Below are 13191 nucleotides of genomic sequence, written 5' to 3' on the forward strand. Positions count from 1 at the left end.
ATTAGAGAGAGGGGGCCGATTGATTGTTGCATAAAAACTGACGCTGACATCAGGGGTGGACCTAGGATTGGGCTAATCCCCAGGCCCTAGGCTAGCTAGAGTGCCCCTACAGCAAGATGCCCAGGGCCCAAGCAGCCTCACTTTTCTCCTCTCCAGTGCCCCTTTGGGCCAACCTGCAGTTAGAGTCCACCACACCCCACCCACGCACGAGCAAGTGAGGAGGGCGAGATGACGTCCAGCCACCGCCGCCTCCGCCCCCGCCCGACGTCGGCGCCGCCGCTGGAGGACGACGACCTGCTCGACGAGGTCCTCCTCCGCCTCTCCCCGGATCCGTCCTCCCTCCCGCGCGCCTCGGCCGTCTGCACCCGCTGGCGCCGCCTCGTCTCCGACCCCGGCTTCGTCAGCCGCTTCCGCCTCCGCCACCGCCGCAGCCCTCCCATCCTCGGCTGCTTCATCAGGGACAAGCAGAGCCCGATCGTCTCCTTCGTGCCCACCATGGAGGCCCCCAATCGCGTCCCCGCCGAGCGCTTCTCCTTGCAGCTCGCCGGCCGCGGCCCCATCACTTTCCTCGACTGCCGCCACGGCCTCCTGCTCATGTTCCTCCCGTGTTGGATCAAGGTCCTGGTGTGGGACCCCGTCACCGGAGACCAGCACCGCCTCGACATTCCCCCGGGGTTCGACACGAAGCAGGGGATCGGCGGGGCGGTGCTTCGCGCCGCCGGGGCCATCAGCCACTTCCAGGTGGTCTTGTTGGGCAGAGACAAACAAGTGATCACCGCCTGCGTTTACTCGTCCGAGGCGGGCGTATGGGGCGGTCTCATCTCGACTCCGCTTCCAAATGAGGTGCCAGTGGACTTCGATTTTAGGGGGGTGCCTGTGCTGATTGGGGATTCCCTTCACTGTTTGATTACGGGTAGCTGTTCTGGAATCCTTGAGTTTGATTTGAATATGGGGATCCTAACCGTGATACCAGGGCCTGTGGATATTTTGGATGCGGGCCGTTGCCAATCCACGGTTATGCGGGCAGAGGATGGCGGGCTTGGTGTTCTATTCAAGTCAGACTGCAATGTCCAATTATGGAGGAGGAAGATTGATTGTGATGGCGAGGCCTCATGGGTTCTGGGGAGAACTTTTGAGCTAGACACGCTGCTTTCCCTGAATTCAGAGGACAAAAGGTACACGGTGATGCTAGGCTTGGCCGAGTACAATAATACGGTGGTGGTGCAGACAGTTGCCGGCCACTTCATGGTCCAGCTCGAGTCATTGCAGTTCAAGAAGATGTCCGAAACCATCAGTTCGCATTTCCATCAACCATTAGAAAGTGTCTATACTGGAGGTAACAGAATGCCTTTACAATGCGCATATCTCTAGTACACTTTTGACTCAAAATTAGAACTTGACAGTTGGAAGTTGAAGATGACTGCATGAAAAACTAGCTTGAACCAACTAGAATGTCAAATAGATTAGCTTAATACGTGCATTTGGAAGCTTAAAGCGAATTATGCTTCTACCATTGAACATTTTTATCTGTGCTAATCGTGCTAAAAACCTGTAAATCTGTAACAATGACTTGATTAGAAAATTGTAAATGAATTGCTTATTTTATCATTTCTAGGAGACTCCTGCTGTAACAATGACTAGGTTTAAAATTTATAAAACAATTGTTTGTTTTATCACTTAATTATAGGAGCTGCGGGTGGCCACCCTTTTAAATAAACTGAGCTTATTTCATCTTTTCAGGCTTAATTTATTTTAAGACAGACTAAATCTGAATAGGCACAATTACTTATGTTGCTAGGATTTGTCAATGCTGTATCAAAGCTCACTTGTTTTTTCTTCTAAAAGCACATTTGAGTTCATCTAAATATTCCCTTTGATGCCTTCCCGTATTTAGTTGGCTTTCCATTGGAATATCATTGGTTGTTTGACTTCTTATGCTTGTAGAAACAAGCATTGGTGGTGGAGGACATAATGGAGCTGAACTTTTGCACAACCCTTAAGATGACTGTCTGGTTCATTATGTTATTATGATGTATTGGTTGAGTAGGTAAGCTTGTCTTCTGCATGTAAGTTGAGGTATATCTGAAATGTTCTTTTTGAATAAACATAAGCTTGCCTTCTGTATGTAAGCGAGGACTCAAGATACTCCCCATGAACCTTAGCTCAGCTCGCGCCAACCTGGCCGCCTCCCACTGCTCTTTATTGGCATGTTGGATCTTTCCTCCAGGCCTCGCTTCCTCATCCATTCCTCAGCCGCTTTCAGTTCCCTTCATCACTCCTTCACCCAGCTACCTTCTCTTCTATTTGCTCATGTTTTCTCCCCCTCTCTACTGTTTGGATCATGCCAAAAATGTGAGATTGTATAACTTTAATCGCTTCTCCATGAATGAATGGCAAATTGGTTTTACTAATGACATTGAGCGCTCCACAGGTGTCTAGAATTGTATCCTGGTTGCTGAGATGCAGGACTTGGATTCTGTGCTGTAGACTGTAGTATGTAGATTCTTCCATTTAGTATGCTTCACGTGGAGTCAAATTGGCCATCAACGTTGCAAACATCTGCTCTCAGGTTTGCCTGTCGATGCGTAGTGCTTGTGAGGCTTTTTTGTTTTGAAGCTGAGGATGTTTGGTTCTGGTAGTTCTAGTTTCTGTCATGTTTGTTGCTGGTCTGGCGCATCTGCCTACTCCTGTGTGCTGTTAAAAAAAATGAGACCAACCCAAGGGCTAACCCTCGTTGGCTTTTTTTTATAGGAGAAAACTCCGTGAGCACCGCGTGTCCGTGTCGGGACTCGAACGAACTCGGGTGGGCTGGCAGCAACCTCAGCTGCCCAGCCAACGGGTCGACGCCCCGTCCTCACTCCTGTGTGCTGTTTAAAGTATACTTTGTTACCTGGTTTTGTTTTCAGCAGCGGAAATGGGGCCTGGTCGAGAGTCTTTTTCCTCTAAAAAATCTGGTCTCAGGTGTCTAGAATTGCATTGGTATTACCTATTTGCGTTCTCTGTTTTTATTACTCTAGAAGCTGCAAGTATATCACAGCACTGCATATTACATATTTGCGTTTGCTGTTTCTGTTACTGTTTTCTCCCAAATATTGCTGGTTTGGAGTTTTCAGCGCAATTTCCAGTGATGAAACTAATGTTTACTACAGTATTTGAATCACACACAAATTATGAGACTGTATAACTTTAATGGGTTTCCCATGATTTCTCCACAGGTGTCTAGAACTGCGTTCTGGTTGCTGAGATGCAGGAATGGGATTGTATGCTGCAGGTTCTTCTATTTCGTGCGCTTCACATGTCGATCGACTCTCTGTAGCGCACACTCATCGAGTGTGGAGAGTAACTGCAGGAATTAATCATTTAATTTGATAACTACCCGCTGTTATTACCTAATCGAAACTTCTTCCCGCACAATACTTGTGCCCGACATGTGCACGATGTGCAAATCCAGCGGCTAGTGCCCTTCTCAGTCATATGCATGCTCGGCTGGATTCAATCATCGTCTATGAGTCGTGCAAAACTTGCTGTGTGTATAGCACGACTCTTATCTAATTTCTGGACACAAATAGCCATTCAACTTTCATGATGAATACTTCGTCTTGCTTCAATTATTGGTCCACTAACAGTATTATCAAAGCTTGCCTGCCTGATGGCCTTGGCTTGCATTTGGTGCGTGTGTGTGTCTGTCAGTTTTCATTGTCTCACTCCATTTGCTTATGTTCCATGATTTATCAAGTGCATCGTATGTGTGATAGAGTCTGCGTGTGTTGGAATAATTTCTATTACAGTATTTGATTCTGGCTAGTTGATGTTGTATTGCACCTGCTTGCCTGGCCCAATAATCTGGCCCTGCTAGTATAACTTAAGTCTGTCGCCCTATTTTTAGCTAGGTTTAGGGTTTATATATTCCTGATCCCAGTCGCCATGGCCACCGGAGGCACACCGGAGCTGGAGGAGGAGATCGCCGTCTTCCCCGACTGGGTGATGCTGGATTGCATGAGCCGCACCCACTGGTACGGTGACCTAGCCTCTGGCCGTGAGGCCGTCAGCAGGAACAAGACAGCTGTTGGACTCAACATGGACAGCGGCCACTCCATGACTCCCATGTACGTGTCCTTCACCCTCGCGGCTCCTCCAAGTAACGAGTTGCAGGCGCTTGTTCCATGCGTGTCGAGCTCTGTGTCTTCATCTCCAAGTCATGAAAGTGGACGTTCTTCCTCAAGAATGCCCCACAGAGCAATGGCGTGTGCTTCCCCAACCTCTGGTCAACCGAGCTCCGTGCTCGCATTCGAGGGACGTTTTCTGTGCTGGGTCGACTACTTCAGCGGTGTCCTGCTATTCGATTTCTCCGGCACCTGCTCGCCGGTGCTACATTTCGTGCCATTCCTTTGAGGAATAGAGTACCCTGCCGAGGTACGGGTTAAATGGTGCCTAGTGTGTCCATCAGCAAGGGCGAGATGCGCTTCGTCCACATTGACAATGACTTCCACATTGGCTGCAGGCGAGGGCAGCAGCAGCAACAGCAACAGCGCCAAAAAATCACCACTTGGACTTTGAACATGACATGCTGGTAGCGACTCCAGGTTCGAGTGGGAGCCGCATCGTGTGATCGACCTGGATCGCCTTTTGGCGGATCCTAGTGTACCTCATCGGCGTCTTCCCGAGTTCCCGATCATCAGCGCCGATGGCCCGGATGTTCTGTGTTACCTGTTGCGGAAGGAGGAGTTTCATGGTGAGGCCTCCATGATCGTGGTTGACATGAACCATGCTCACCTGCGGTCGTCTACTCCATATATCAATCGACAGTCTGCGGATGTGAAAGCTCACAAATATTTTTTGCCTTGTGCTTATCCGTCTGCCGAGTGTAAATTTTCAGTCACTCGCCTTTTGTTCGAGGAAAAATGGCAGATGCTCTGCCTTTGCATTATAAATAAAGAACTTACAAGAGTGCTGCTGTTAGGCAGTTGTTAAGATACTTCACTTTTTTCCCCGCAAAAAAAGAAGAACTTCACTTTTCCTTCAGATTTGATGTGCCAAATTTTATTCAGGGTTGGCCGGTTGATGGAGCCCAAGAACTACAGATTGTAGGCCGAGGAGGCAGAGTAGGTATTGGAAGTGGATGCTTTCCAACATATTGTATCAAGCTCCTCAGAGAGGTTGACAAGTTGAATTTGTTGCCAAAGGGACCAGAAACAGTGCATATCTTCAGTTGTTGTCAATCGACGAAGCCTCTCATTCAGTTGCCATTGGATAGTGCAGTTTCTGCCGAGGCGTTCTTCCTCCATGCCAGTTTGTACAGGTTGGGGGCCAAGTTCTTTGGGGCTGCTCCGTTTAGCTAGCAGGAGGACCAACATTTTGTTGATCCTCCGTTACCAAGAGTGATTTCAGTTGCAGCGTTGAACAAGGCCGTGTCCACGGGAGAGCAAGGCAATTTGGTCCCAGTTCAAGGCCGCGAGGGGGAGATCCGGGAGTTCGAGAGCCATCACAGCCTAAGGGAGCGGCTGAACAATTCAAGGTTCTTGATACCTAAGTCCCCAAGTCTTTTTGGTGAACACACTTGCTTCCAATTCACTGCACAATGGATACCCGTGGCTTCTTCCTCACCACGCCAAAGAAAACCTCTCTAGAGCTTGTCAATTGGTTTGATCAACCATTGTGAGGTAGTAGGTGGTGATGGAGGGTCTTTCTGTGTTTATACTCGGCTTGCACTAGTAGAAGCCGAGTAATTCGAAGACTCGGCTTCTACCCGTGCAAGCCGAGCATAAACACAGAAAGACAACACGAAGAAAGGCGCTCGGCTGTTCGGCGGGCGCATACATAGCCTGGTGATCCAAGTGGGATACAATCTTGAGACCAATTTAGTGGTACCACAATTCTTGAGTACGATATAATGGCCATGTGTAAAGTTTGGGGTGATTCTTGGTCAAGAAGATGAAAAGGAAAGGGGCTTTGCTGTAACAGCCCTCTCTGGCGAGCCCCGCGTTGCCTAGCCCGGCTTTTTCGGAAGGGGTCACTCCTTGTGAGTTTTACTCCTTGCTTGTGCTTGAGAAGGTCGTAGGGTCATTTCAAACCCAAAGAGAGGCTCCTAGCAAGAGGTGGACCAGCGGCACTAGAAGAGGGTATGTTCGCACCGGAAGCCCTAGATCTTCCAGCAGGATTGATGTCCGAATTGACTAATTTCAGTCCCGCCTATTTATTCCACAGGAGTGCATTACTATGTTTGTGCTTAGCAAATGTGATACCAAGCCATCCGCAAATTTTCTCCACCGTCTCCAGCAACAGGCAACCCCCGATAGCCGCCCCAAGAATTGCATGACATGGACGATAACGATAAACAAAACCTCAAGTAAATGTACACAATGACAAGATGGGTCGCCTAGGAGATAACTCCTTGTCGGTGACAAAGTGACCAACATATGATATATAGCAGCAGTTCAGTGCAAAAAAGAAAAAAACACGAGGTATCACATTTTTCATACGTAGTGTTTGCAGCGACGTCCTATACCTGGGTGGAAAAGTTATCGACCAACGGGGTTCAGTACCTAATGTTGGATGTAGAGTGCAGACGCGACAGGAGTTAGTCAGACAGAGAGACGGTAGAATCTACAATTGCCAGCTGGTATGTACGCGCAGACCAGCTCGTGTGGGGTGGCAGGTCCGGCGGGGTTCCTTCACAGCTGGGGAGGGGGAGGGGGGTACGCTGGCGGCGCCGAGGCGTGCTGGGGTGGTCGCGGCATGATGCCCCGGGTGCGCATGTATTCCAGGAACTGCCCAGGCAGCTCCTCCAGCAGGCTCTGGACAACGGTGACCTGCCCACCTGCTGATAAAACCGTCATCGATCGATCAGTCGCGCTTGTTCGGCAGTGATACTATAAGCAAAGAGCTGAAATAAGTTGATGGTGACAGAATGCGAAACTAAGGCTGACCTTGGACTTCCCTCATGGGGACAAACTGGACGATGTCACGCGTCGCCACCCTGCCTGTCGAGCTTTGAAGGCGCTTACCCAAGTCCGCATCCAGAGTCTGACAATGCCAAGGAGAATTGCCAGATAAAATATTTACTACTACAAGGAAAATGTTGAGGGGATGAAATATTTATCACATATTCAGTAAATGATTTACCCTCATTTGAGTGAAGTCAGCACCCCCGACTCCCACGATGAGAATCGACAACGGCAAATCTGATGCCCTTACAATAGAATCCTTTGTTTCTTGCTCGTCGGTGATAACTCCATCCTGCATATATACAGTGCTCGGGTGAGTTTTGTGAACAGAGGTCACATGAGGATATTAATGAGTACATACCGTGATAATGAGCAGGACAAAATATCTGTTGTTCCCGTATTGCGCAGAATGGCTGGCAATTTCTGCAGCTTTGTTGATCACGGGCCCAAACAAGGTTGGCCCTGACAGAGAAACACTGTACAGAGTAGAAGAGTATGCTGACATGATGCCTTCAAATCCAACAACCTGTGATAGGAACAGAAAATCCGTAAACTTCAACGGCGGTCTAACTGAGAAATCTAGGTGCCCTCAGCTGGTAAATACAAAAGATTCGAAAAACTGATCTAAGCAATATAAATACCATCAGCTATTCTACAGGTTGCTCTTATTTTCTGGCAACATTCAGCAATATTTCAGGAACAATTACCACACATCATTTGTCGCACCATATTTGCCATACCAATAGGTGACATTTGTGACTATTAAACGAGACGTTAAGAGTACATATATACAAGTAATTAAGGAGGATGAGACAGGGCAAGTATGATAAGACCATATCAGTATTTTGTAATTAATGAGATTTATGAGTCCAACAGGAACCTAATTTCTTAGTAATCGATATCTGCACACTAACATTTGTAAGGAAGGGAAAAACAGGATATGCGGCTGAACACAATTGGGCTTGCAGCATTACATTCTCATGTGTGAAGCATTACTTGTTCAAATACTACTGCAAAAGCAAAACATGGAAACAGAAAAGACTAGTAGCTCCAAAAATCATTGGTTCACAAATATCCAAAAGTTGGTAATAGGGGAATGTTTCTTTTCAGTATCGTCCATTGTCAAAAACTAACTAAAATTAAATTGGCAGTAGCTCTCCAGGCATGAAACTCACCTCACAGTCATTGGTACTTGCATTCAAGTTGAAACAGTGGGATACAGATCCTTGTGGTGTCCTTGCACCAAAACCCCATGCAGGAAATCGTCTATCTTTGTCATAAAACTGCAGAACTTCGCTTACCCCTAGAATTGCCTGGTACATCAAATGGTTCAATAAGAAGGCTTTCAGTTTAAATAATATCTCAGCAATGTCAGAAAATTCCAAACCTGCTGGTATGAGTTTAGTCTGCCAGAGGGGTCAATGTAGTGCAAAGATTGTGGTGTACGAGGGTCGCCATTTGATGCTGGAAACACGTGGAATAACCACACATAAGCCACAGATGATTGACAGAGCTATAGATAAATCATTTAAGCTCCCAACGAGAACTAACCAGTAAAATCTACAGCTACCATAAAATTGAGCTCAAACCCGCTGGAAATATAGTCCAAGAAAGTATGTTGAACTTTTTCCTGGAACGTATCCAAGAACAACTGTCCTTTCAACTGAACACAGATTGGTTACATCGAGAGGTTAGATGGAGTAATTTTTTGTTAAGTAGATTGTGTCATATAGTTGAAATCAAACCTTCTTTTGTCCCTTACGGCTGTAAAAATTTGCTCCAGCCTTTGACTTATATAGATTTTCAAGCTGAGCGATAGTTGTCTGGAGAGCCCTATTTGTCAGAAAAGCAAAAGTAATTAAACTCGGTATCAATGGCAAAAGATGCCAGAATACTTCCTCACCCAACCTACCCCATAAGTTCATGGTCGCCACTGGCATCAAAATCAAAACACTCAACTAGCAGTGGGTCATCCTGAAATAAAGTACATATTAGAAGAAAATATATATTAGATTGACCTTGAATTACACTCTTGCTAAACAAGGCCGACACAAATATTCATATACTAGAAAAATGTACTTGCCCTGCTACTGTATTGTTGTGATGTCAGTGTTATAGGCCTCCAAACAGGGTTTAAGTTGTTATTGATCACTTCTGTTTTACATATAGGAATGGCAACAGCACTTTCTGACAGTCTTGATACTCTCAAGAAGGGATCCTGCACAATAAAAACCATTTATTTAGAACTGCAAGTAATTTGCCACCTTACGACTACCAAGGAAGTTATGCATACACTTTTGGAGAAGGTGTCCTTGTTATCAAGGTTCAGGCAGTGGAATGTCATCTCAACTGCCATCCTTGATGAAGCAGTTTCTTCAGCGTGTACTATCATTGTGCCCTGAAGGGCATGTCCAGAACCATTTCGAAGGTTCAAAGTTAGGCTATGGTTGAACTTTGTGACTATCTGTGAAAAGAGCAAAGGGGTGCAAATAGATATCAGGAGTGTGTTTGTGTTTCTCTCTTCTTAATTTACATTTATTTAGATAAATTATACACCACAGCTGGATTATGCACTGTATCATATAACTGATTTTGCACGACCTCGGATAAATTGCAGAATGCTTCCCCTAGAAAATCTTGCTGAGCCAAGTTCAACATCTGCATAATATAAATGATTCAGGCTTCAATAGTTGCATAAAGTAATAGACTAGAAATTTTAAGCAGGCTATAATGTTGCTGTCTTCTGTGAGTCATTGAAGATAACAGATAGCCTACAGAAAACTTACAATTATTTTTCTCCACAATGAAACAATTAAGACAACTCTATTTGGGTGAAACAAAAACATGAATTAAGGGCACATAATATACCTTCACTGGTGTGTTATGGTACTTTGTGTCAATGTCATATATCCTGAATCTATCATGAGCCCCAAAAAAGTAGCAGTTAGTATGTGCTTTCTACAAGTAATCAGTATGTATATAGTTTTATAAACTTACACGAGGGGTTGCACAATCTCAAATTGGTAATTTATCATAGTTTTTGTGATCCACAATGGTTTCAGTGAATTCAATATCACTTCAGTGCGGCCAATCTCTTCTAGCCTTCCATCCATTTTTGTGTAAACCACCAACATAGGATCACTCTGCACCAAGCAGATGACAGTTATAGCTGAGGAGGATACATACACATACACAAGAAAAGCAACCAAGCAAACACCATAATTTTCTGTTGCACACTTTGCTGTAAAAGGATTTGTACACTACAATTAAAACTTTGACAGTAGAATGCATATACTTAAACACAATGATTGAATATGAATTGATTGGCAATGCAATGATCTTTGGTGTACAAACAAATCAAAATTAAACTGAAAAATAGAGCAACCTATCATGGAAATCAGGCATGCCGCTTTTGGGGATAGCGATTTCAAGTTTCAACTATTAAAAATGTAAGCCATCTTGTTCTTAGCTAAAACTGAATATTAGCATGCATTGTTTTTCTTTACATAGAAATTGTAGGGCTAAATAAAAAATAGTTTATCTTTTTTCGGCGCTAGAAAGGGTGAAAATGGAACAATAAGAGGGTAAACAAATGACATGTGGATACAGAAACACGAATCTGCACTGATTCATACATAATCGTATAGTTTTGTTTGTTTTAAACTTGTTATTTTAGCAAAAGGCCAAAGGATATCGAACATTTAGCAGCATCTACTTCAGTTCCAACAGATTTTAATTTCACTTTTCAAGTTATGGTACAGTAAGATGCACTACCAGAAAGGGAATAGAGATATAGATATTGAAATGCTTCGAATAACTGGATGGTAGTTTTTACCTTAGAAAGAGCATCCATATCTCTCAACTTGGAAGCTGAAAAAGATAGCTGTAATGCAGGAAGATGGTGACATGTCAATCAAGGCAGATCATATTGACGTCCACTATCAGCTAGTTGAGAACTTATTAGCATGCAACACCACCATACACTGAACTGGTTCAAAATTATCTTATTAGCATGCAACACCACCATACACTGAACTAGTTTTAAAATTCTTATTTTTTTTGAAAATTTAAACATATTTTGAAACTTTGAATTTTTTTGATTTTTTTAAAATTAAATCAAATTTAAAATTCTGAACATTTTTTGAAATTCCGAGGATTTTTTAAAATTTAAATGAATTTTGGAATTCTAATATTTTTGAAAATTCAAACAAAATTTGAAATTCTAAATTTGAAAATTTAAACAAAAATTGAAATTCAGAATATTTTCGAAAATTTAAACAAATTTGGAAAATTCTGAACTATATTTGGAAAATTTTAACAAAGTTTGAAATTATGAACAATTTTTAAAAATTTAAACATATCTGAACGTGGTCTGGTGGGTGGGGACGAGGGTCGATGCCAGCATGGCTGCCTCCATGCACCCTCTCTGGGGTGCATGAGATGGACATAGCTGAGGGCCCTTTTTGCATCAGTTGAGCATAGCTCATGCGAGCCCATGCACCCTACCAAACAAACAAAAGTGGGTCGGATTGAGAACTTTTACCCTCATGCACCCTACCAAACACACCCTTAGTGCTCCATCGTCTGCACAACATTGTTCCATTTGTAAAGCAGGCGATTGATGTCCGCCACCACCCACTCCGGCCTAAAATATATTTGACCATTCCTGACCCACTTCCAGAAAATGATCCAGGCGTCAAAATTTCAATCAAAACTAAAACAATGTTTTCCAGAGACCGGTCCATCAAATTTCTATGCGACCACCAATGGAGGAACCGCATGCAGAAACTGAAAATATTACGCAATTAGGATCTTATTCCTGCACAAGCAGATCACCGAGAAATCGCATGCCATTCTGTAAAATAAAAACTTAACAAATTCATCCGCATGCATGCAGTTGATGCCCAAAAACAAAACTTAGGAAACATACAGAATTGAGGTGCGCTAGCGCCGCACATCCGAGTTGGCTCCGACAGAGACTAATTTCCCAGCTACTTAGATGAGAACTCATAAAAGTAGGATTTCGCTACAACTCGAACGTTTTTTTATAGCAGATTATGTTGTCGCCAGGATGGGAATTTGCTTAAAAATCTGACGTCGGATTTTTAACATTCCCCTAAATGATACCGAACAATCTCGTGGACGCAGACCAGCAGACGAAATGCACAAAAACCTAAATATAATACCCACATATTCCCAAAATAACCCAAAACCCAATTCCAGAGACGAGCGCCAGCATTTCAGAAAACCCGCTTCATAGAGTAAAATCCCCCTAAATTGCGCGCATTAAAAAATCGGCGCAAAGCGAGGCACACTTGCATATTAAAAAGTGGGATCTAAACCGGAATCAAAGCGATATACAATTGCAATTTGTAATGCCGAGAGGTTGTCGATAACATCCGCCTGGCCGTTGTGACAGCGGAGCACATTTACCAATAAACAAATGAACGACACCCGAACTCCACCTCGCTTGACAGCGAAGGCCCACCAAATCCCCGTCGCCAGCGGTTCCCTCCCGACGACCCCCAAATTCCCTCCTCGCCCCCCAAAAAAACCCGCCTCAATCGCGACCACGACGGATCCGTGAAGCACAACCATTCTGGGAAATTCTCCATGACTGGCGAGCGAGCGAGCGAGGGCTCGTGGACTGGACTGGGCACTAGCTAGGGTTTCGCGTGGAGGTGGGGAACGAGCAAGCGAGCATCACCTCGAGAGGGGTGTAGAGGCCGCGCAGCCCGTGGCCCTGGAGGAAGTGGTCGAGCGCCTCGTTGGGCCCGCCCTGGCCCTGCCCCGCCGCCGCCCCGCTCGCGCCCCCGCCGATGGCCTCCGTGCCGCCGCGCACGTCGCCGGAGAAGCAGCCCCCCATCCCCGATCCCGACTCCGGAGCGAGCCTGCGGCCCTCAGGTTTGAATACGAGTTTACTTGCTGAGAGAGAGAGAGAGAGAGAGTTGAGAGGCAGAAATCCCCTGCTTGCGGGGGCTTCCGCCAGGCAGCAGCTCATATTTGTAGGCCGCGTTACTTTTTTTTCCTTTTTTTTCGAGAAGAAGCCGCGTTGTTTATATGCCTGCAAAAAGGAAGGAGCCACGGAGTGCGGAGCGCGCGATGTGGCAGAGGCCCACGCGTCAGATGGGCTTGGCGTGAGTTTCCTGGGCTTTTCTCAGAAGGAAACGGCCCCTGTTATTCGGTTACCGATACCAGTATTTTTCACGCGGATGCATGCATAGTGCTCGTACACGGTTTCCTCGTT

At 45.3% G+C, this 13191-nt stretch overlaps 2 protein-coding genes across 4 annotated transcripts; one reads left to right on the forward strand and one right to left on the reverse strand.

The window, feature by feature from the left end:
• Positions 1-184: 184 nt before the first annotated feature.
• Positions 185-3608, forward strand: LOC123131831 (uncharacterized). 2 transcript variants are annotated; one of them, XM_044551520.1, is made up of 3 exons: positions 185-1336; positions 1945-2047; positions 2752-3608. In XM_044551520.1, exons 1-2 carry the CDS (start codon positions 229-231, stop codon positions 1998-2000), a joined length of 1164 nt encoding a protein of 387 aa, XP_044407455.1. In that variant the 5' UTR covers positions 185-228; the 3' UTR covers positions 2001-2047; positions 2752-3608. The 2 variants fall into 2 exon arrangements, with proteins under 2 accessions (XP_044407455.1, XP_044407454.1); XM_044551519.1 differs by having other exon boundaries at positions 3216-3608.
• Positions 3609-6374: 2766 nt separating this feature from the next.
• LOC123131832 (protein BONZAI 3) lies at positions 6375-12882 on the reverse strand. Of its 2 annotated transcripts, none has more exons than XM_044551523.1 (16): positions 12652-12882; positions 10780-10827; positions 9942-10087; positions 9813-9861; positions 9546-9602; positions 9238-9408; positions 9028-9162; positions 8857-8918; positions 8690-8777; positions 8496-8607; positions 8332-8408; positions 8120-8257; positions 7306-7470; positions 7123-7236; positions 6927-7023; positions 6375-6817 (listed from the first exon to the last, which is right to left on the reverse strand). In XM_044551523.1, exons 1-16 carry the CDS (start codon positions 12808-12810, stop codon positions 6672-6674), a joined length of 1764 nt encoding a protein of 587 aa, XP_044407458.1. In that variant the 5' UTR covers positions 12811-12882; the 3' UTR covers positions 6375-6671. The 2 variants fall into 2 exon arrangements, with proteins under 2 accessions (XP_044407458.1, XP_044407457.1); XM_044551522.1 differs by having other exon boundaries at positions 6375-6820.
• Positions 12883-13191: the final 309 nt, after the last annotated feature.

This window comes from Triticum aestivum, chromosome 6A, assembly GCF_018294505.1.
Source record: "Triticum aestivum cultivar Chinese Spring chromosome 6A, IWGSC CS RefSeq v2.1, whole genome shotgun sequence".
Taxonomy (NCBI): Eukaryota; Viridiplantae; Streptophyta; class Magnoliopsida; order Poales; family Poaceae; genus Triticum; species Triticum aestivum.

Excerpts from the sequence above, each read along its gene's own strand:
- LOC123131832 (XM_044551522.1), bottom strand. The coding sequence starts at position 12,810 with ATGGGGGGCTGCTTCTCCGGCGACGTGCGCGGCGGCACGGAGGCCATC. Across the intron at positions 9,163-9,237 it reads AGGACACCTTCTCCAAAAGT|GATCCCTTCTTGAGAGTATC; the intron begins GTATGCATAACT and ends TTTATTGTGCAG. Across the intron at positions 8,258-8,331 it reads GACTAAACTCATACCAGCAG|GCAATTCTAGGGGTAAGCGA; the intron begins GTTTGGAATTTT and ends TTGATGTACCAG.
- LOC123131831 (XM_044551520.1), top strand. The coding sequence starts at position 229 with ATGACGTCCAGCCACCGCCGCCTCCGCCCCCGCCCGACGTCGGCGCCG. Across the intron at positions 1,337-1,944 it reads AGAAAGTGTCTATACTGGAG|AAACAAGCATTGGTGGTGGA; the intron begins GTAACAGAATGC and ends TTATGCTTGTAG.